The sequence below is a fragment of the Pangasianodon hypophthalmus genome, chromosome 29 (genome assembly GCF_027358585.1).
Source record: "Pangasianodon hypophthalmus isolate fPanHyp1 chromosome 29, fPanHyp1.pri, whole genome shotgun sequence".
Taxonomy (NCBI): domain Eukaryota; kingdom Metazoa; phylum Chordata; class Actinopteri; order Siluriformes; family Pangasiidae; genus Pangasianodon; species Pangasianodon hypophthalmus.
Genome location: NC_069738.1, coordinates 863,543 through 886,042, shown reverse-complemented (window position 1 = coordinate 886,042; position 22,500 = coordinate 863,543). Strand labels below are relative to the sequence as shown.

At 47.4% G+C, this 22,500-nt stretch overlaps 3 protein-coding genes across 17 annotated transcripts in view; 1 reads left to right on the top strand and 2 right to left on the bottom strand.

The window, feature by feature from the left end:
* LOC128317698 (meiosis inhibitor protein 1) overlaps positions 1-15,346 on the bottom strand; it is a 31,537-nt gene extending 16,191 nt beyond the window's left edge. For 4 of the 15 annotated variants that reach the window (XR_008301254.1, XM_053231377.1, XM_053231378.1 and 1 more), the window contains exons 1-16: positions 14,661-15,344; positions 13,543-13,663; positions 12,681-12,731; positions 12,067-12,140; positions 9,293-9,389; positions 8,897-9,100; positions 8,667-8,782; positions 8,306-8,417; positions 8,094-8,210; positions 7,673-7,772; positions 7,411-7,545; positions 3,113-3,221; positions 2,926-3,017; positions 2,613-2,754; positions 2,375-2,486; positions 2,199-2,259 (exon numbers count right to left, since the gene is read on the bottom strand). Coding sequence is in view for 13 of the 15 variants with exons in the window: in XM_053231377.1 (XP_053087352.1) it covers positions 2,199-2,259; positions 2,375-2,486; positions 2,613-2,754; positions 2,926-3,017; positions 3,113-3,221; positions 7,411-7,545; positions 7,673-7,772; positions 8,094-8,210; positions 8,306-8,417; positions 8,667-8,782; positions 8,897-9,100; positions 9,293-9,389; positions 12,067-12,140; positions 12,681-12,731; positions 13,543-13,663; positions 14,661-14,828 (1,811 nt within the window). In the remaining 2 variants the exon portion in view is untranslated. Of the gene's footprint in view, positions 1-2,198; positions 2,260-2,374; positions 2,487-2,612; positions 2,755-2,925; positions 3,018-3,112; positions 3,222-7,410; positions 7,546-7,672; positions 7,773-8,093; positions 8,211-8,305; positions 8,418-8,666; positions 8,783-8,896; positions 9,101-9,292; positions 9,390-12,066; positions 12,141-12,680; positions 12,732-13,542; positions 13,664-14,660 lie in introns of those variants that run through there. The other 11 variants (XR_008301255.1, XM_053231381.1, XM_053231387.1 and 8 more) reach the window with 10 other exon arrangements.
* A 387-nt stretch (positions 15,347-15,733) lies between these two features.
* On the top strand, positions 15,734-19,143 carry LOC128317699 (GTPase IMAP family member 7-like). The gene is made up of 2 exons (XM_053231390.1): positions 15,734-15,994; positions 17,748-19,143. Exons 1-2 carry the CDS (start codon positions 15,937-15,939, stop codon positions 18,650-18,652), a joined length of 963 nt encoding a protein of 320 aa, XP_053087365.1. The 5' UTR covers positions 15,734-15,936; the 3' UTR covers positions 18,653-19,143.
* A 287-nt stretch (positions 19,144-19,430) lies between these two features.
* Positions 19,431-22,500, bottom strand: part of kdelr3 (KDEL endoplasmic reticulum protein retention receptor 3) — a 7,723-nt gene continuing 4,653 nt past the window's right edge. The window contains exon 5 of the mRNA XM_053231391.1: positions 19,431-20,730. Within this exon, the coding sequence (XP_053087366.1) occupies positions 20,687-20,730 (44 nt within the window). The 3' untranslated portion in view covers positions 19,431-20,686. The remainder of the gene's footprint in view (positions 20,731-22,500) is intronic.

Below are 22,500 nucleotides of genomic sequence, written 5' to 3'. Positions count from 1 at the left end.
CAGAAACTTCCTGTTTGGACTATGAGTATTTCCTATTTTTTAAAAAAAATTTTTATCATAGTTCCTGTATGACAGTGCTCCAGCTCTGCCCTGAACATTCTGCCCATAACAGTAATGGAGTACTCGAGCCTTCAGCAGTAAGGCAGTGAAGTGAAGTGACCTATACTCGGAATTTGTGCTCTGCATTTAACCCATCCAAGTGCACACACACAGTAGTGAACACACACCCGGAGCAGTGGGCAGCAGCAGCACCCGGGGAGCAGTTGGGGGTTCGGTGCCTTGCTCAAGGGTCTCACCTCAGTCGTGGTATTGAGGGTGGAAGAGAGCGCTGGTCAGTCACTCCCCCCACCTCGAACCCACGACCTTCAGGTTCACCTTTGGGTTACAAGTCCGAGACTCTAACCATTAGGCCACGACTGCCCCGCCTTCAGCAGTAACCGAGTACTCGAGCCTTCGGCAGTAAGGGAGTACCCGAGCCTTCGGCAGTAACCGAGTACCCGAGCCTTCGGCAGTAACCGAGTACCCGAGCCTTCGGCAGTAAGGGAGTACTCGAGCCTTCGGCAGTAACCGAGTACCCGAGCCTTCGGCAGTAACCGAGTACCCGAGCCTTCGGCAGTAAGGGAGTACCCGAGCCTTCGGCAGTAACCGAGTACCCGAGCCTTCGGCAGTAACCGAGTACCCGAGCCTTCGGCAGTAACCGAGTACCCGAGCCTTCGGCAGTAAGGGAGCACCCGAGCCTTCGGCAGTAAGGGAGTACCCGAGCCTTCGGCAGTAACCGAGTACCCGAGCCTTCGGCAGTAAGGGAGTACCCGAGCCTTCGGCAGTAAGGGAGCACCCGAGCCTTCGGCAGTAAGGGAGCACCCGAGCCTTCGGCAGTAACCGAGTACCCGAGCCTTCGGCAGTAAGGGAGTACCCGAGCCTTCGGCAGTAAGGGAGTACCCGAGCCTTCGGCAGTAAGGGAGCACCCGAGCCTTCGGCAGTAAGGGAGCACCCGAGCCTTCGGCAGTAACCGAGTACCCGAGCCTTCGGCAGTAACCGAGTACCCGAGCCTTCGGCAGTAAGGGAGTACCCGAGCCTTCGGCAGTAACCGAGTACCCGAGCCTTCGGCAGTAACCGAGTACCCGAGCCTTCGGCAGTAAGGGAGTACCCGAGCCTTCGGCAGTAAGGGAGTACCCGAGCCTTCGGCAGTAAGGGAGCACCCGAGCCTTCGGCAGTAACCGAGTACCCGAGCCTTCGGCAGTAAGGGAGCACCCGAGCCTTCGGCAGTAAGGGAGCACCCGAGCCTTCGGCAGTAAGGGAGCACCCGAGCCTTCGGCAGTAACCGAGTACCCGAGCCTTCGGCAGTAAGGGAGTACCCGAGCCTTCGGCAGTAAGGGAGCACCCGAGCCTTCGGCAGTAACCGAGTACTCGAGCCTTCGGCAGTAAGGGAGCACCCGAGCCTTCGGCAGTAACCGAGTACCCGAGCCTTCGGCAGTAAGGGAGCACCCGAGCCTTCGGCAGTAAGGGAGCACCCGAGCCTTCGGCAGTAACCGAGTACTCGAGCCTTCGGCAGTAACCGAGTACCCGAGCCTTCGGCAGTAAGGGAGCACCCGAGCCTTCGGCAGTAAGGGAGCACCCGAGCCTTCGGCAGTAAGAGAGTACTCGAGCCTTCGGCAGTAAGAGAGTACCCGAGCCTTCGGCAGTAACTGAGTACTCGAGCCTTCGGCAGTAAGGGAGCACCCGAGCCTTCGGCAGTAACTGAGTACTCGAGCCTTCGGCAGTAACCGAGTACTCGAGCCTTCGGCAGTAAGGGAGTACCCGAGCCTTCGGCAGTAAGGGAGTACCCGAGCCTTCGGCAGTAACCGAGTACCCGAGCCTTCGGCAGTAACTGAGTACCCGAGCCTTCAGCAGTAAGGGAGTACCCGAGCCTTCAGCAGTAAGGGAGTACCCGAGCCTTCAGCAGTAAGGGAGTACCCGAGCCTTCGGCAGTAACTGAGTACCCGAGCCTTCGGCAGTAACTGAGTACCCGAGCCTTCAGCAGTAAGGGAGTACCCGAGCCTTCAGCAGTAAGGGAGTACCCGAGCCTTCAGCAGTAAGGGAGTACCCGAGCCTTCGGCAGTAAGGGAGTACCCGACAGTACTCAAGCCATAAACAATAATGAAAATTGTACACAAGCTTTGAACAGTAACACTGTCAGTACCCAAAAAGAGTACTTATACCTGTTTCCTGAACACAGAAGAGCCTTGTTTTCTAGAGTCAGTCTAATGAAACCTGAGGAGGCTGGGAAAGAGAGACAGAGTGGGCAGTAAGTTTTTAATAATTTAACAAGAAACTAATTTGAATGCTAAAAACTGTGCTAAACTTTGGTGTGTGTGTGTGTGTGTGTGTGTCTCACCAAGCTTGTTGGCAAAGGCAGGCATGAGTGAGGGCGAGAGAGAGAACTGCACAGAGAGAATGGAGAGGAAGAGCTGCAGAACCCGAGGACTGGGGATGCGCTCACACACTCTCTAAACACACACACACAGGTTTATAACTTCAGTATGTACAGGACGAGTGTGTGTTCGTGTGTTTAATTAACTATCTGTGCATGTCGGAAAAACCACAGGGATTGAACGAGTGTGTGTGTAACTTACAGTAACTGTAGGAATGTACGCTGTATCACAGCACTTCAGCAAACACACACACACAGACTCCAGTGTGTCCTCATTCTGCTGGTCTGCTGCTGTTAAAGGACTTTCCTTCACATTGGCCTCACACACACACTCCTCCACCAGCCTGAACACACACACACACACACACACACACACACACACCCCTGATGTTCCCACAGTATGCTGAGCTAAGCACAAGAAAGTTGTCTCTGACTTGCATTCATTAAACCACATTATCATTATATGCAGTGTGTGTGTGTGTGTGTGTATGGGTGTGTGTGTGTGTGTTACTGACCTGCAGGCCTCATGAAAGCAGACCAGTGCCTGCATAAAAAACGCTCCTGCTTTGGCAGACTGAGAACTGGACTCAGAATCTGCAAAACACCTCTAAGACACACACACAAATCTGTCTCTTCTCTCTTCCCTTTTCTGTTTAAGTTATGGTCTCTCTCTCTCTCACACACACACACACACACACTCACTCTGCGTTGTGAGATGGCCCGTGATGGTAACTCCGTGAATCTGCATGACAAAGCCTCCATGATCTTTTTTAATTCTCCATAATGCACTGGAGTGGACTGGTGATGCATCCTACACACACACACACACAGTATTTAAATTTAATGGTCAACAACATTGTAGGTCATTTTAGATGAGTCTCATAAATCAGAATAAACATTAAAACAGAAAGTAACCTGAGTATACAGTGCGTGTGTACACGAGCGCCCCCCTGTGGCCAAAGCCTGAACAACCCAGTGTACACTGTGCATGTGCCACAGTTATACATTCATATTCTATACTTTTTATATTATATAATCTGTTACAGTAAAGACACTCACTGTATAAATGTTGTTAAAATTTCCCTGGAACACTTGCATGTCTAACCTCATTAAATAAAGAGCTAGCTGATTAGCTAATAGTAAACTAGCATGCACTAGTCACACGCTTACATCGCTTATATCATTAGTGATTTATGTAAAATGAATTCTGTTTGTCCATCCTATCTATATATTTCATTATCTAATAGAGAAAACAGCCTTTGGCTAAACATTTAATTGACCTTGTGGCTGTTGCTAAACTTTAGCACACAGGTAGTGAGAACACCATATATGTTATTTATGGTTAGAAACTTGCTGCAAAATCACTTTTGTTTCCCCCACTTTTAAAATTTAACTAAAAAGAGACAGAGGCTGGTCAAGTGAATATAAAGTTTGACAGAGCAACACTTCCTTTTATCTATTCCTATTCCTATAAGGGTGTTAATAGGTTCAGAAGAAGAAGAAGAAGAAAAGAAGCCTTATCTTGTCACATATACATTACAGTGAAATTCTTTTCTTTGCATATCTCAGCTTGTTAGGAGGCTGGGGTCAGAGCGCAGGGTCACCATGATACAGGGGCAGGTTTAGGGCCTAGCTGTGGCAGCTCGGTGGTTCTGGGGCTTCAAACGCCATCCTTCTGATCACTGACCCAGAGCCTTAACCGTTGAGCCTCCACTGGAGGTAGAGCTTGGTGTCCTTAATGTAACAGCACAATGAGATGCTGTGTTTTTGAATGACGGAACTCAGCAGAACGAGTAGAGTGGAAAGTACTGGATGTAAAATGGACTCTTGGGGGATGCTACAGGTAATGGGATTACAGACGGAAAAAAAAGCTGCTTCCTTTCAGAGGATGCAAACAAAACTTGGAATTTTGGAAACTTACAGAAGAACACGAGATAAATTTAAACTTTATATCCAGATTTCTGTAAAGCTGCTTTGTGACGATGTCCATTGTTAAAAGCACTATATAAATACATATGAATTGAATTGAACAAGTGTTGCAGAAGTTTTCTGTACAAAGGGCTTGGGACAAAAAGAAACGTGTGGTGTGTTAGATGAAAGCAGTGCGTGTTTGAAAGGCCTGGAGCAGAGAGTAGTGTACGTCTGTACGTTTGTTTGCCGAGGAGGATGGAGGAAAATATCACAGTACTCAACAAAAGGTTTAGAAAGACCTTAGACTTATCTTATAGACCTTAGTCTTATCTTATAGATCTTAGACTCATCTTATAGACCTTAGACTCATCTTATAGACCTTAGACTCATCTTACAGACCTTAGACTCATCTTACAGACCTTAGTCTTATCTTACAGACCTTAGTCTTATCTTATAGACCTTAGTCTTATCTTATAGACCTTAGACTCATCTTACAGACCTTAGTCTTATCTTACAGACCTTAGACTCATCTTACAGACCTTAGTCTTATCTTACAGACCTTAGACTCATCTTACAGACCTTAGTCTTATCTTACAGACCTTAGACTCATCTTACAGACCTTAGTCTTATCTTACAGACCTTAGACTCATCTTACAGACCTTAGTCTTATCTTATAGACCTTAGTCTTATCTTATAGACCTTAGTCTTATCTTATAGACCTTAGTCTTATCTTACAGACCTTAGACTTATCTTACAGACCTTAGACTTATCTTACAGACCTTAGTCTTATCTTATAGACCTTAGATTTATCTTACAGACCTTAGTCTTATCTTATAGACCTTAGACTTATCTTATAGACCTTAGTCTTATCTTACAGACCTTAGTCTTATCTTACAGACCTTAGTCTTATCTTATAGACCTTAGTCTTATCTTATAGACCTTAGTCTTATCTTATAGACCTTAGATTTATCTTATAGACCTTAGTCTTATCTTATAGACCTTAGACTCATCTTATAGACCTTAGTCTTATCTTATAGACCTTAAATTTATCTTATAGACCTTAGACTTATCTTATAGACCTTAGTCTTATCTTACAGACCTTAGTCTTATCTTATAGACCTTAGACTTATCTTATAGACCTTAGTCTTATCTTACAGACCTTAGTCTTATCTTATAGACCTTAGTCTTATCTTATAGACCTTAGTCTTATCTTATAGACCTTAGATTTATCTTATAGACCTTAGTCTTATCTTATAGACCTTAGTCTTATCTTATAGACCTTAGACTCATCTTACAGACCTTAGACTTATCTTATAGACCTTAGTCTTATCTTATAGACCTTAGATTTATCTTATAGACCTTAGTCTTATCTTATAGACCTTAGATTTATCTTATAGACCTTAGATTTATCTTATAGACCTTAGTCTTATCTTATAGACCTTAGATTTATCTTATAGACCTTAGTCTTATCTTATAGACCTTAGATTTATCTTATAGACCTTAGTCTTATCTTATAGACCTTAGATTTATCTTATAGACCTTAGATTTATCTTATAGACCTTAGTCTTATCTTATAGACCTTAGTCTTATCTTATAGACCTTAGATTTATCTTATAGACCTTAGTCTTATCTTATAGACCTTAGACTTATCTTATAGACCTTAGTCTTATCTTATAGACCTTAGATTTATCTTACAGACCTTAGATTTATCTTATAGACCTTAGTCTTATCTTATAGACCTTAGTCTTATCTTATAGACCTTAGTCTTATCTTATAGACCTTAGATTTATCTTATAGACCTTAGTCTTATCTTATAGACCTTAGATTTATCTTATAGACCTTAGTCTTATCTTATAGACCTTAGACTCATCTTATAGACCTTAGATTTATCTTATAGACCTTAGATTTATCTCATAGACCTTAGATTTATCTTATAGACCTTAGATTTATCTTATAGACCTTAGTCTTATCTTATAGACCTTAGATTTATCTTATAGACCTTAGTCTTATCTTATAGACCTTAGACTTATCTTATAGACCTTAGTCTTATCTTATAGACCTTAGATTTATCTTACAGACCTTAGTCTTATCTTACAGACCTTAGACTCATCTTATAGACCTTAGTCTTATCGTACAGACCTTAGACTTATCTTACAGACCTTAGACTTATCTTATAGACCTTACATTTATCTTATAGACCTTAGTCTTATCTTATAGACCTTAGTCTTATCTTATAGACCTTAGACTTATCTTATAGACCTTAGTCTTATCTTATAGACCTTAGATTTATCTTACAGACCTTAGTCTTATCTTATAGACCTTAGACTCATCTTATAGACCTTAGTCTTATCTTACAGACCTTAGACTCATCTTATAGACCTTAGTCTTATCGTACAGACCTTAGACTTATCTTACAGACCTTAGACTTATCTTATAGACCTTACATTTATCTTACAGACCTTAGTCTTATCTTATAGACCTTAGACTCATCTTATAGACCTTAGACTTATCTTATAGACCTTAGTCTTATCTTATAGACCTTAGATTTATCTTATAGACCTTAGTCTTATCTTACAGACCTTAGACTCATCTTATAGACCTTAGTCTTATCGTACAGACCTTAGACTTATCTTACAGACCTTAGACTTATCTTATAGACCTTACATTTATCTTATAGACCTTAGTCTTATCTTATAGACCTTAGACTTATCTTATAAACCTTAGACTTATCTTATAGACCTTAGTCTTATCGTACAGACCTTAGACTCATCTTATAGACCTTAGTTTATGCACCTTATCCAAAGTTCCCAATCTCAGCCACACTGTGGCACTTGAGAAAGGAATTCCCACACATGTAAGCGGATCCCTTACTGACCATGACCATGCTAACAGGTACGTGATGTTATGTTACGAGAACACCTGCAGTCCACCATCATCTCTCCTGCTTCTGCAGTGGACTGAGCACACACACCTGGGTTAAGAGTTTTTATTCTGACTGAGCTTTTAGTACGACTATTAACATTAACGGATTACTAGGCTGTGTGTAAACTGGAGCTAATGGGTTCCTGTGTGTGTGTGTGTGTGTGTACTTCATCAGTGCAGTAGCTGCTCGTGCTGCCTGGGTGGCTACTCTGAGACAGGGTGAAGCCACGCCCCCTATCACCACTTCAGCCACACCCACAAACGCTGGACCAATCGGGAACAGACGCACACCTGCCGGCTGCCTAACACACACACACACACACACGTATATAACAAACATGGTATATCACATGTTATTCAGCAACATGTGGTGTGTGTGTGTGTGTAACAGTGTGTGTGTAACAGTGTGTGTGTGTGTGTGTGTGTTACTTCTCCAGTATAACTGTAAGCAGCTGTAGGCCCTGTTTCGGTACTTCCACATTAGACAGCTTCAGTGATGCCTTCAGACTGCGCACCAGAGACTCGATCCCTAACACACACACACACACACCTTATAGCATTACAACACTTTAAACAGAGCTTAGCCAATGTTCACAGTCTGCTGTCGTAGCCAGGTGTGTTCTGATTGGACACCTGAGAAAATCTCTCATTTCTGCTCTTTAGTAATCTAAACCAGGTGATGTTAGAACAATAATAAATTAGGGAGATGTAAAAGAAGTGAATAAAAAAGGCTCAGGCAGGAGAAAGCACTGAAAAATAAGAGAGGTGTTATAACAGAAGGACTAGTTATAAACATCTGTAGCGTGTGTGTTAGTAAAACGGAAAGGCGAGACAGGGACGGGACGCTCACCGTAAACCGAGTGGCACTGCGAGAAAAACAGCGAGTCTTCACACAGCAGCAACACACAGCTGTACACACACCACAGGAGCACGTCGTTACTGCTGCTCAAGCGCTCAAACAGGAACTCTAACACACACACACACACACACACACACTCATTGTCCAGGCTTTAACTCAGTAAGGGTCACTGTGATTGGCCGAGTGTGTGGCGAACGTGGTACCTGGTATGTCGTCGTGTATGAAGGAGGTGCAGTACTGAGTGGAGTGATTCAGTACAGCACACACACACTGAACACTGGCCACCTGCAGAGACTCATCACCACTCAACAACAACTACACACACACACACACACACACACACACACACACACTAACTATTTAAAGGCCCAGTGGAATTGTTTAGTGCTTTATCTTTAAAACACATTATTCACGTGGAGCTAAAAAACAACGGTTCATATTTAAGCCCTTATCCTTAATGTAAAAATGCAAAAAAGTCACACTTTAAACTCTGTGTGTGTGTGAGATAGTGTGTGTGTGTGTGTGTGTGTGTGTGTGTGTGAGTGTGTGTGTGTGTGTGTGTACCCTCTTTAATATGAGTGGTAGTGAAGAGTGTTGGAGCTCTGGATGCTGTGTTTCTTCTCCCTGATTCATCAGAATACACACTGTCTCTCCTGAACGCAGCATCAGTAACAGCAGCCCTACACACACACACACACACACACACACACATCTTTATTTAAACCCACTGAATAAAAACACAGTGACACTCCATAAACACACACACACACACACACACACACACACACACACACCGAGGCAGTTGATGATGAGTTGGTGCGAGCAGGCGTGTGTGAGTGTGTGTAGCAGGAACACACACACTCTGTCCCTGAGTGTGTGTGGCAGAGAATGAAGCGCCAGCTCCGACTCCCACACACCACGGAACACGTAACACACCGCCGCCTTCAGCTCCTCATCCGCACTCACCATCCGCGCACACACACTCTCCAGCACACACACTGCAACACAGACAGAGAGAGTTTATTATCACATGCATGAAATGATTAACCTTCAGTATTTAAACACACGCAGGTAAGGACATAAACATCAGCAGGAGGTTTAAACTGCACCTGCACCTGCACATCTACAGCGATGATGCATTCACATTCACACTGAAACACAGAGAGAATAAAGCATGAGTGTGTTCTCACAGTGTGAGGTGCTCAGCATGTGGCCTACTGCAGGAACAGCATCCAGCAGCTTACCCAGAAACATCACACACACCACCAACCACTTCACATCACACAGCTGGGGGGGGGAGAGGGAGAGAGAGGAGGGAGGGAGGGAGAGGGAGGAGGGAGAGGAGGGAGAGGGAGGGAGAGGAGGGAGAGAGGAGAGAGGAGGGAGGGAGAGAGGGAGAGGGAGGGAGGGAGGGAGGGAGAGGAGGGAGAGGGAGAGAGAGGAGGGAGGGAGAGGGAGAGGGAGAGAGAGGAGGGAGAGGGAGGAGGGAGAGAGAGGAGGGAGGGGGAGAGAGAGGAGGGAGGGAGAGGGAGGGAGAGGAGGGAGAGGGAGAGAGGAGGGAGAGAGAGGAGGGAGGGAGGGAGAGGGAGAGAGAGGAGGGAGAGGGAGGGAGAGAGGGAGAGGGAGAGAGAGGAGGGAGAGGAGGGAGAGGAGGGAGAGGGAGGAGGGAGGGAGAGGGAGAGAGAGGAGGGAGAGGAGGGAGAGGGAGGGAGAGGAGGGAGAGGGAGAGAGAGGAGGGAGAGGAGGGAGAGGGAGGAGGGAGGGAGAGGGAGAGAGAGGAGGGAGAGGAGGGAGAGGAGGGAGGGAGAGAGAGAGGGAGAGGGAGAGAGAGGAGGGAGAGGGAGGAGGGAGGGAGAGGGAGAGAGAGGAGGGAGAGGAGGGAGGAGGGAGGGAGAGGGAGAGAGAGGAGGGAGAGGGAGGGAGAGGGAGGGAGGGAGAGGGAGGAGGGAGGGAGAGGGAGAGAGAGGAGGGAGAGGAGGGAGAGGGAGGAGGGAGGGAGAGGGAGAGAGAGGAGGGAGAGGAGGGAGAGGGAGGAGGGAGGGAGAGGGAGAGAGAGGAGGGAGAGGAGGGAGAGGGAGGAGAGAGGGAGAGGGAGAGAGAGGAGGGAGAGGGAGGAGGGAGGGAGAGGGAGAGAGAGGAGGGAGGAGGGAGAGGGAGGAGAGAGGGAGAGGGAGAGAGAGGAGGGAGAGGGAGGAGGGAGGGAGAGGGAGAGGAGGGGAGAGGGAGGGAGAGGAGGGAGAGGAGGGAGAGGGAGGGAGAGGAGGGAGAGGAGGGAGAGGGAGGAGGGAGGGGGGAGGGAGGAGGGAGAGGAGGGAGAGGGAGGAGGGAGGGTGAGGGAGAGAGGGTGGAGGGAGGGAGAGGGAGGAGGGGAGGGTGGGAGAGGGAGGGAGAGGGAGGAGGGAGGGAGAGGGAGAGAGGAGGGAGAGGAGGGAGAGGGAGGAGGGAGGGAGGGGAGAGAGAGGAGGGGAGTGGAGGGAGAGGAGGAGGGAGTGGGAGAGAGAGGAGGGAGAGGAGGGAGAGGGAGGTGAGAGGGAGAGGGAGTGAGAGGAGGGAGTGGAGGAGGGAGGGAGAGGGTGAGAGAGGTGGGAGAGGGTGGAGAGGGAGGAGGAGGGGAGAGGAGGAGGGAGAGGGAGGAGGGAGGGAGGGAGGAGAGGAGGGAGAGGAGGGAGGAGGGAGGGAGGGGAGGGAGAGGTGGGGAGGGAGGTGGGAGAGGGAGGGAGAGGGAGGAGGGAGAGGAGGGAGAGGAGGGAGAGGAGGGAGGGAGGGAGGGGGAGGAGGGGAGGGAGGAGGGAGGGAGGGGAGGAGGGAGGGAGAGGAGGGAGAGGAGGAGAGGAGGGAGAGGAGGGAGGGGAGGGAGGGAGAGGAGGGAGAGGGAGAGAGAGGGAGGGAGAGGAGGGAGAGGGAGGGAGAGGAGGGAGAGGAGGGAGAGGGAGGAGGGAGGGAGAGGGAGGGAGAGAGAGGGAGAGGGAGAGGGAGGGAGAGGGAGAGGGAGGAGGGAGGGAGAGGGAGAGAGAGAGAGAGGGAGGGAGAGGAGGGAGAGGGAGGGAGAGGAGGGAGAGGAGGGAGAGGGAGGGAGAGGAGGGAGAGGAGGGAGAGGGAGAGAGGAGGGAGAGGGAGGGAGAGGAGGGAGAGGGAGGGAGGGAGGGAGAGGGAGGGAGGGAGGGAGAGAGGGAGAGAGAGGAGGGAGAGGGAGAGAGAGGAGGGAGAGGGAGGAGGGAGGGAGGGAGAGGAGGGAGAGGGAGGGAGGGAGGGAGAGAGGGAGAGAGAGGAGGGAGGGAGGGAGAGGAGGGAGGGAGAGGAGGGAGAGGGAGGGAGGGAGGGAGAGAGGGAGAGAGAGGAGGGAGGGAGGGAGAGGAGGGAGGGAGGGAGAGAGAGGAAGGAGAAAATATCATTATTAATAAATGAGTCATATAATAGGACAGGATCTGTCTGTATTTTCAAGTGTGTGTCTGTCCCTCTGTCTATCAGTCTGTCCATGTGTCTCTCTATCTGTCACTCCATCTCTCTATCCATGCCAGTTTTTCTATCTCTGTCTGTCTCTCTATCTACTGTTTGTTTCTCTCTATCTGTCTGTCCATGTGTCTGTCTCTCTATCTGTCTGTCCATGTGTCTGTCTCTCTGTCTGTCTGTCCATGTGTCTGTCTCTCTGTCTGTCTGTCCATGTGTCTCTCTATCTGTGTGACTCACTACATGACTGTCTGCCCTTGTGCTTGTCTATCTGTCCGTGTAGTGACCGTCTGTCTCTCTATCTGTCTCTCTGTCTCTCTATCTGTCACTCTGTCTGTCTATCTGTCACTCTGTCTCTCTATCTGTCACTCTGTCTGTCTATCTGTCACTCTGTCTGTCTATCTGTCACTCTGTCTGTCTATCTGTCACTCTGTCTCTCTATCTGTCCATCTGTTTGTCTGTCTCTCTATCTGTATATCAGTCCATCTGTCTCTCAGTCCGTATCTCTGTCTCTCACCTGTGTTTGGAGCTCATTCATCACGTGTTGCACTAACTGCTCTACCTTCAGATCCAACAACAGCTGAACCAGCACTGAAACACACACACACACACACACACACACACACAGATAGAGAGCAAGAGACAGATAGGGAGAAAGAGACAGATGGAGATAGAGAGACACAGACAGATCAAGAGAGAGACAGACAGACAGAGAGAATAAAACCAGACCCTGTGTACAGACCCATGCCCTACTGCCTCCCTGCCATGAAGTGCATTATGGGTGTTCTGGGTGTTGTGGGTATTCCGGGTGTTGTGGGTATTCTGTGTGTTGTGGGTGTTGTGGGTATTCCGGGTGTTGTGGGTGTTGTGGGTGTTGTGGGTGTTGTGGGTGTTGTGGGTGTTGTGGGTGTTGTGGGTGTTCCGGGTGTTGTGGGTGTTGTGGGTGTTCCGGGTGTTGTGGGTATTCCGGGTGTTGTGGGTGTTGTGCACAGCGGTAGTGTTATCAGCTGGATTAATGCTGTGAGTCAGTAGCTGCTCTATACTGTGCTTTCAGACGTCTCTACATCACACACTCCCAGAACCAGCTCATGAACAGGGTGTAGTTTAGAGCTGCGTCAGTTCTCCTCTCACCCTGCATCACCCTGTCCAGCGTAGAAGGATCTTCCACACACTGCAGCATCTCTGCACACACACACACACACACACACACACACACACACAACATGAGCATTGTCATGGACTGTGTCCCAAATCACACAGCTACACAACACACATAGCTCTACTGGTTACCATGACAACCACACACACCACAGAGTACCAGAGGTACTCGTAACAGATAGTACTGCAGGGCTGCTCACACTCCTATCACAAGAGATCATATCATTATTATTGTTATTATTATTATTATTATTATTGTTATTATTATGGTAAGATCCACCATGTAAAATACACACGTACACTCCAAACCTGGAGTTTGAGAAATTATTCTGAGAGATTTGTTTTTATTCAAACCACATGATACAGTCGATTTTCATTCAAACAAATCGCAAAAGTGATATACAGCAGCGGGGGGCGTGGTCGAGCGTCAGCGGCGGGCGGAGAGGGGGCGGGGCAAACCGGCAGGTAACGCGTGATGAGTCTCACCTGCGTCTTATTACCGCATGTCTACTGATTTGTGTCTGTTTATGTTTAGAGTGACTGCTGCAACCACAGAGAGAGAGAGAGAGAGAGAGAGAGAGAGAGTGTGTGTGTGTGTGAGTGAGAGAGTGTGTGTGTGAGTGTGTGTGTGTGTGTGTGTGTGAGTGTGTGAGAGAGAGTGTGTGTGTGTGTGTGTGTGTGTGTGTGTGTGTGTGTGAGTGAGAGTGTGTGAGTGTGTGAGTGTGTGTGTGTGAGTGAGAGTGTGTGTGTGTGTGTGTGTGTGAGTGAGACAGAGAGTGTGTGTGTGTGTGTGTGTGTGTGTGTGTGTGTGAGTGTGAGTGTGTGAGTGTCTTACTGAGTAATGAGGAGGTGAAATGTACACACACTCGGTCGTCCTGCTGCAGGATTTCCCTCATCACTCCTTCAGTCTTCAGCAGCTCTCCTACACCCGCCAGAGCCACCGCCTTACGCACCGCCTACACACACACACGCACACACACACACACACACACACACACACACACACCCCCCTCAGCTCCACAGGTCACACCTGACCCCGCTGTAACAGCTCTGTGAGGACTCAGAGCAGGAGTTTGAGCACACCTGACACGTGATAGATATTTCTGAGATAATTACTATCTGACGTGTATAAATAATTAGATTATATAGATTGTGTTGTGTTTATTATGAGCAGTTATCACAGTTAAGAGAAGAAAAGGAATGTGACAGCACTGAGCAGGATGGTACCCAGTGCTTCCTGTAGGGTGTGTAACTCTACACTGCCCTCTAGTGCACGGAGTGAGGTACTCACGCTTCACACACCTGGTTTAATTACTACTCTATTATACTTAAAATAATAAAAAATATACTCTTACACATTTACTCTCATTCCTCCATTACTGCTAGGTCTGCTTAGAAATGAAATGAAATGAGAGATGAAAGTATTATTGTTATAATAATATAATAATAGAGCACTTTGTCACGTAAACATTACGCCTACATATATTATATTTAAAAATAAAAAAGAGAATAAAACACTACTGTCATTTATTTTACTTGTTTATTTAAAAAAATAACTATCAACAAGAGCATTATGAATTTAAAAGTTACAGAGCAAACTAGAAAGTGGCTGAAAATAATTACTGTTATATTCTGTTATTATTATTATTATTATTAATAATAACAAAATCCTTTCATCTTTGTTATTATTATTAAAAATATATATATTCTGGAATCTTGCTTTGTAAAAGAATGAAGGTGATGAAGACAGGAAAATAAATTAATATATAAAAATAAGAGCTTTAGTACTAAAGGTTACTTTATAATAATGTTTTTATTTAACAAGCTGTATGTGCATGTGAATAATTAGCATTATCTAGTACTCTGCTCAGGGTTAAATTAATTCTATATAATATAATTAGCAGTTTAAATGCATGATTAACTAATAAAATGAATAAAATAAAGGATAATTACAGACACTTCCTGGCTGTCAATCAGCTCGATGACGCACGCGACACACACCCTGACGCTCGCCCTCGCGCCCGCTCCTACGTCACGTCCGGGTCCCGCGCGCGCGCACCACCGCGGATCGTGTCTGTGGTGAATCTTCTCATACACGACGTCTATGTCTACAGCCGCCATTTTACCTTCCTGTTAAAATAAACACTAAACAGGATGACGGTTACACTGTCCTTAATATTTACCTCAGATGTCGCTTGATATCTAACTTTATTTATCAAAAACTGTCCAATTTCCTCTCAGCTCTCACAGCTAGCTAACTGGCTAACGCCTCTGAGTTCACACAGCTAGCTAACTGGCTAACGCCTCTCACCGTTTTGGCTAAAAAAGCGAATAAAATAGCGCCCAGAAATATAATAACTTATCACATATGGGTTTAAAGTACTAATTAGTTCAAAATACAGGTTCTACAATGACAAGAAGTTAAATTTTAAGCAAATTTTCACTTCGCGCCACTAGTGAGAATGTCGGTTTGACTCCGCCCACTGGGCCACGAGCGTATTTATATACGTGATGACGCAAGCGCGTAAACGTTAACCCGGAAGAGATGTGCTCTCCAGTTCAATGTAATGTAATTACTAAAATAAATCCTAATTAAAATTAAGAAAATAATAAAACCCGTGCATGCATACTATAAACACATTACAGTAATTATAGTATATATTACATTAATAAATATAATTTATATAATTTTTATGTAACCTCCACTGATATCAGTGTTTATATTTTTACATGGATTTTTAGCCAGAATTCACATTTATTTATTTCTATTAATATTACATTTGTATTTGCATTAATATTTATTATTTATAACATTTTCATAATATCATACTTATGGTATGTAATATTAGTATTTAATATCAAATATTTCATTTCAACTTTCATTTTAACATTAATATCAATTTTATTTAATTTTTTAAAATTAAATAGATAATATTCTTTACAGCATTTTAAGCACTGATAATATTCTATATTATTTTTATTATATATGTATATATAATGTATCATTGATACAAACACATATATACTATAATTTTATTTTTCCTCATTGATATTAGCCCTTTTCACAGTAATGTTACTGTGTATAATATATCTGCGCTCGGGTTCACGCGCTCACACTGTAATTAATATAAACACTATTGGCCACTTTTGGTCACGGCGACGGTGACGTCACGGGGTCAGAATTTTCAGCGGATGCGCGAGCTCAACCGATACACTGCACCGGTGCTTGATGCGCGCGAGGGCTAATGACATCATGGCATCATCGGAATGTACCGCTGCTTCTGAAGGTGAGAGAGAGAGAGAGAGAGAGAGATACAGAGAGAGAGACAGAGAGAGAGAGAGACAGGATGAGAGAGAGAGACAGGATGAGAGAGAGAGAGAGAGAGAGATACAGAGAGAGAGAGAGAGAGAGAGAGAATGAGAGAGAGAGAGAGATACAGAGAGAGAGAGACAGGATGAGAGAGAGAGAGAGAATGAGAGAGAGAGAGAGATACAGAGAGAGAGAGACAGGATGAGAGAGAGAGAGAGATACAGAGATACAGAGAGAGAGAGAGAGAGAGACAGAGAGAGAGAGAGAGAGATACAGAGAGAGAGAGACAGGATGAGAGAGAGAGAGAGAGAGAGATACAGAGATACAGAGAGAGAGAATGAGAGAGAGAGAGAGATACAGAGAGAGAGAGACAGGATGAGAGAGAGAGAGAGAATGAGAGAGAGAGAGAGATACAGAGAGAGAGAGACAGGATGAGAGAGAGAGAGAGATACAGAGATACAGAGAGAGAGAGAGAGAGAGACAGAGAGAGAGAGAGAGAGATACAGAGAGAGAGAGACAGGATGAGAGAGAGAGAGAGATACAGAGATACAGAGAGAGAGAGAGAGAGAGAGAGAGATACAGAGAGAGAGAGAGAGAGAGAGAGAGAGGCAGAGAGAGAGAGATACAGAGAGAGAGAGACAGGATGAGAGAGAGAGAGAGAATGAGAGAGAGATACAGAGAGAGAGAGAGAGAGAGAGAGAGAGAGAGACAGGATGAGAGAGAGAGAGAGAGATACAGAGAGAGAGAGAGAGAGAGAGATACAGAGAGAGAGAGAGAGAGAGAGAGAGAAAGAGAGAGAGAGACAGAAAGACAGAGAGACAGACAGAGAGAGACAGAGAGAGAGAGAGAGAGAGAGACAGAGAGAGAGAGACAGAATGAGAGAGAGAGACAGAAAGACAGAGAGAATGAGAGAGAGACAGAGAGAGAGAGAGACAGAAAGACAGAGAGAATGAGAGAGAGACAGAGAGAGAGAGAGACAGAATGAGAGAGAGATAGAGAAAGGGATTGTATCTTTAATAAATAGAATAATAAATAACCCTGAATTAACGTCTCAGTGACACGTGCTAGTCTTATATCCCACGTGTATCTTCAGTTCTAGCTGCTTTAAGGTTTAGCGTTAACAAAAACGTGTTTCTATACACATGCTTTTGCTTTCACTCCCAAACCTTTTGCGTTCTCTCACAAAGAGATCTGTGTTTGCAAGAGAACGCAACTATCTTTGTGAGATAACGCAAAAAAATAAAGCAAACACAAAGTTTCTCAGGGGAACGCAAAAGCAATGAAATAGAAATTTTCCTCCCAGTTCACATTTCTTCCATCACCACGTCCCCTCAGGGGCTCCGTAGTCTACTGCGCAGGAGATCTATACATCTATAGTGTCGTCGTTATGGCATAAACATTAGCTCCGCCCCCAGACTGAACAGGGCAGCTCCTGTAGGACGTTTTAGCTACTGCAGTAGAGTAGCTAAGCTTAACTAATGTTACTAACCCTTTAATAGTGTGATTTAAAACCAGTACACTGAAGACGTGATGTCATACAGTCGGGTTTGTGATTGGCTGATTAAAATAAACTTTAGCTTCACCTGCGTTGACCCGGAGACTCGTGTCGATCGGCACCATCGGGGCGTTTAAGGGTCTAAAGTGTATTTTTGAGACATGACCACTACAGAAGAACAGCAGCATCATCCTCCTCATGCTCTCTCTGTGTGTGTGTGTGTGTGTCTCCTCAGACAGCGTGTGTGTTGCAGATCTGCGGATTGTCCTGTTGGGTCGGACCGGTTCTGGTAAAAGCTCGACAGGAAACACCATTCTGGGAACGTCCGTGTTTCAGAGAGACATCTCTCCGCTGTCCATCACTCAGCAGTGTGTACGGGCCTGTGGCGAGGTGGAGGGGCGGAGCCTGCAGGTGATTGACACTCCAGGTTTCTTCCACACTTGTATGTCTTCAGAGGAGGTGTGTGCGGAGGTGGCGCGTGGCTTGATGGATCTCTCCGCTCCCGGACCTCACGCGCTTCTGTTAGTCCTGAAACCGGGAAAACTAACGGCGGAAGAGCACATGACTCTGGAGTGGATCGGCACCGTTTTGGGTTCGACGGCCCTCAAACACACCGTCCTCGTCCTCACCCACGCTGACCAGCTGCACGACAAACCGGCAGAGAGCTTTCTACAGGAGAGCAAGGAACTCTGGGAATTCACGCGGTCGTGCGAGGGCAGGATTCACATCCTCGATAACACAAAACATGAAGATCGAGCACAAGTGAGTGAGCTGGTACAGAAAATGGAGGCAATGGTGGAGAGGAATGAGGGGAACTGGTATGTCTGTGAGCGAAGGATTCTGGGAGAAAAGGAGCAGGTGCAGAAGAGAGAGAGCGGAGAGGAGGATAAAGAGAGGAGGAAGAAAGCAGAGCGCGAGTTCTGGTGCGAGTTAGTGACTGCCATGGGGAAGGGAGCGCTGGAGAGCTCCGGAGTTCTGGAGAAAGGGAAAGGGAAGGGGAAGAAAAGCAAAGTGGTGCAGAGGGCGGCGGCTTTAGCAGCCACGCCCCTGTCAGTGACATCAGCTGCTAAAATGGTGGGCGGAGCCATGAGGGAAGGGAGCAAAGTGCTGTACAAACACCGTAAAACACTGCTGCAGTGAACACACACACACACACACACACACACACACATACACACACACACACACACACACACACCAGCCGGTTTCATTACCACTCACCACTCCAGCATCACTCCACGCTGTAGCTGTCACACACAACCGCACACTTCAGGCACGAGTGTGTGTAAGCGGGTCACGCAAGGCGAAGTAGGTGAGGACATGTTGAAAGCAGGACAGAAATAATTATTAGATAAATTCTTACACACATCTGATGAAACATTTAGTGAGAATTGTGTGAATATGGTTCAGAGGAAGTGCAGAGACTGTGTACAGTAGATCTTCAGCCATCTTCACTGCTGCTGTTAATGTGTTTCTCTTCTGAAAGATTATTTTATTCATCCTCCACAAAAAGGTTTGAGAAGAGTGACAGGGAATTCTGCCATCAGCACACACAACACTGCTCCATAATTATTTTATTTTCTTTCTTTATAATGTCTCTATTTCATTCCAAATAAACAAACCCAGTCACACTCCGCAGTGTGTTTCATTGCAGACGTGCACACAGTTCCAGTCTCTGCTACTGCTACTGGATTAGCATTACTGAAAAATTATCATCATAAAATCTCAACCCTTTAACAGAATGAAGTATTTTAACACCCCTGTTACACTATTAACTTCACCACAGTGCAGCAATGCCTTCTGGGTAAATTTTACTGCTGGAGTGTGCGGTGATGTTGCGCTCGATCCATCTGCACTCATTCAGCTTCACTTCATTACAACAGCCACTAAGCTAGCCACACACACACACACACACACACCCATTTTATCCTTTATTGACAAAACACACCCATTTTACAAAACACACTCAACAAAATGAAGAAATAAACAACAACAAAAATCACTTCTCTTTATGAATTTTAAAAAATTAACACTTTAGATTGAGTCTTTGGAAGAGATACTGAGTGTTTACGCTCTTGTCTGTGAAACACACACACACTCTCACGCACACACACACACTCACACACACACACACACACACGACCTGCTGTTTGTTCTATCAGTTATGATCCACTGATGTAATGTCTTTGATTGATTCCTCTTTATTAATCTATTGATTAACACTGTGAAAGATCCAGCGTGTAAGTTCTGAAATGGAGGATTGTGATTGGTCCAGATGCTGACCTCAAACTCTGGACCGGGCTCAGGTCTCAGAATCAGTACCGATTTATTCCTTATACATGATGTAAACACGTGGGATGTAAACAGATGCAACAGGAACAACATGCAAACTGTCTCCCAGTCCACCTCGACCACCACCTTCATCACCACCATCACCTCCACCACCAACATCACCACCATCACATCTACCACCACCATTATCACCAACACTACCTCCACCACCAACACCGCGTCCAACGCCACCTCCAGCACCATCACCACCTCCTCCATCACACATGGAGTTTTAGCGCTGATAGTTAGCTAAGGAAAATGTTCAGCAACCACTACAAATCTTTTCCAGTCGCCATTACAGCTGGTTCCTCTGCCTGGTGCTACCCCTAAGAATGACACAGGAGGCTATAGAGCTGGGGTAGTTAGCTGACATGCTACATTAGCGAGAGTGTACAGATTAGACAGATTAGATCAGTGTCTGATAACTGATGGAATAAAAACAGCTCTCGGTCGTGCACTCAAATAAAACATGAAATATAGAGTTTATCCCTCCTTGGCACCCATAGAACAGTTAATAACACACACACACTCACACACTCACACACTCACTCACACACTCACACACACACTCAGGGACAGGGTGGAGGAAGACGTTAGCATGTGTGCTCTCTTCTTGAGGAGTAACAATAAGGCGTTTATGTATAAAATAAAAACCTTTTTTTATGCTGTACATTAAGGCACGTTTCTGTTTTTTCCTCAAACATGGCGGCTGAGCTCCAGGGCTGGGATTTGTAGTTACTATAAAAAATTGTAGTTCCTTTAAAATGCAAAATAAGCTGAAGTTGGTGGAGTGAGAAATGCTGATACAGAAAAACGCATAAGCGGGGGAGCCAAGACTGATCCTCACACTGGCATTGGCAGAGAAATCTTCCCACTTCCTCTTATCACTGAGGAGAGAGAGGGAGAGAGAGAGAGAGAGAGAGGGAGAGAGAGAGAGAGAGAGAGATGTCGCATTAGCATTTTTTATAAACATCTATAAATATGTTAATTAATGTAAATTATCGTTATCACTCAGAAAGCACAGAAACGTTAGTTATGTAATTCTGTCTCTGTAGAAGACGGCGTCGTGGTCGCGTGCGTGTCGGTAGAAGACGGCGTCGTGGTCGCGTGCGTGTCGGTAGAAGACGGCGTCGTGGTCGCGTGTGTGTCGGTAGAAGACGGCGTCGTGGTCGCGTGTGTGTCGGTAGAAGACGGCGTCGCGGTCGCGTGCGTGTCGGTAAAAGACGGCGTCGCGGTCGCGTGTGTGTCGGTAGAAGACGGCGTCGTGGTCGCGTGCGTATCGGTAGAAGACGGCGTCGTGGTCGCGTGCGTGTCGGTAGAAGGCGGCGTCGTGGTCGCGTGCGTGTCGGTAGAAGGCGGCGTCGTGGTCGCGTGCGTGTCGGTAGAAGGCGGCGTCGTGGCCGCGTGCGTGTCGGGAGAAGGCGGCGTCGTGGTCGCGTGTGTGTCGGTAGAAGACGGCGTCGTGGCCGCGTGTGTATCTGTAGAAGACGGCGTCGTGGCCGCGTGCGTATCTGTAGAAGACGGCGTCGTGGCCGCGTGTGTATCTGTAGAAGACGGCGTCGTGGTCGCGTGCGTGTCGGGAGAAGGCGGCGTCGTGGTCGCGTGTGTGTCGGTAGAAGACGGCGTCGTGGCCGCGTGTGTGTCGGTAGAAGACGGCGTCGTGGCCGCGTGTGTGTCGGTAGAAGACGGCGTCGCGGTCGCGTGCGTGTCGGGAGAAGGCGGCGTCGTGGTCGCGTGCGTGTCGGTAGAAGACGGCGTCGTGGCCGCGTGTGTATCTGTAGAAGACGGCGTCGTGGCCGCGTGTGTATCTGTAGAAGACGGCGTCGTGGCCGCGTGCGTGTCGGTAGAAGGCGGCGTCGTGGCCGCGTGCGTGTCGGTAGAAGACGGCGTCGTGGCCGCGTGCGTGTCGGTAGAAGACGGCGTCGTGGCCGCGTGTGTGTCGGTAGAAGGCGGCGTCGTGGTCGCGTGTGTGTCGGTAGAAGACGGTGTCGTGGCCGCGTGTGTGTCGGTAGAAGACGGCGTCGCGGTCGCGTGTGTATCTGTAGAAGACGGCGTCGTGGTCGCGTGTGTATCGGTAGAAGGCGGCGTCGCGGTCGCGTGCGTATCGGTAGAAGACGGAGTCGCGGTCGCGTGTGTGTCGGTAGAAGGCGGCGTCGTGGTCGCGTGTGTGTCGGTAGAAGGCGGCGTCGTGGTCGCGTGTGTATCGGTAGAAGACGGCGTCGTGGTCGCGTGCGTGTCGGTAGAAGACGGCGTCGTGGTCGCGTGCGTGTCGGGAGAAGACGGCGTCGCGGTCGCGTGCGTGTCGGTAGAAGACGGCGTCGTGGTCGCGTGCGTGTCGGTAGAAGACGGCGTCGTGGCCGCGTGTGTGTCGGTAGAAGACGGCGTCGCGGTCGCGTGTGTATCTGTAGAAGACGGCGTCGTGGTCGCGTGTGTATCGGTAGAAGGCGGCGTCGCGGTCGCGTGCGTATCGGTAGAAGACGGAGTCGCGGTCGCGTGTGTGTCGGTAGAAGGCGGCGTCGTGGTCGCGTGCGTGTCTGTAGAAGGCGGCGTCGTGGTCGCGTGTGTGTCGGTAGAAGACGGCGTCGTGGCCGCGTGCGTGTCGGTAGAAGACGGCGTCGCGGTCGCGTGCGTATCGGTAGAAGACGGCGTCGCGGTCG

Coding starts and splice junctions, on each gene's coding strand:
- LOC128317699 (XM_053231390.1), top strand. CDS start 15,937: ATGCGCGCGAGGGCTAATGACATCATGGCATCATCGGAATGTACCGCT. Junction 15,995..17,747: donor ATGTACCGCTGCTTCTGAAG/GTGAGAGAGAGA, acceptor GTGTCTCCTCAG/ACAGCGTGTGTGTTGCAGAT.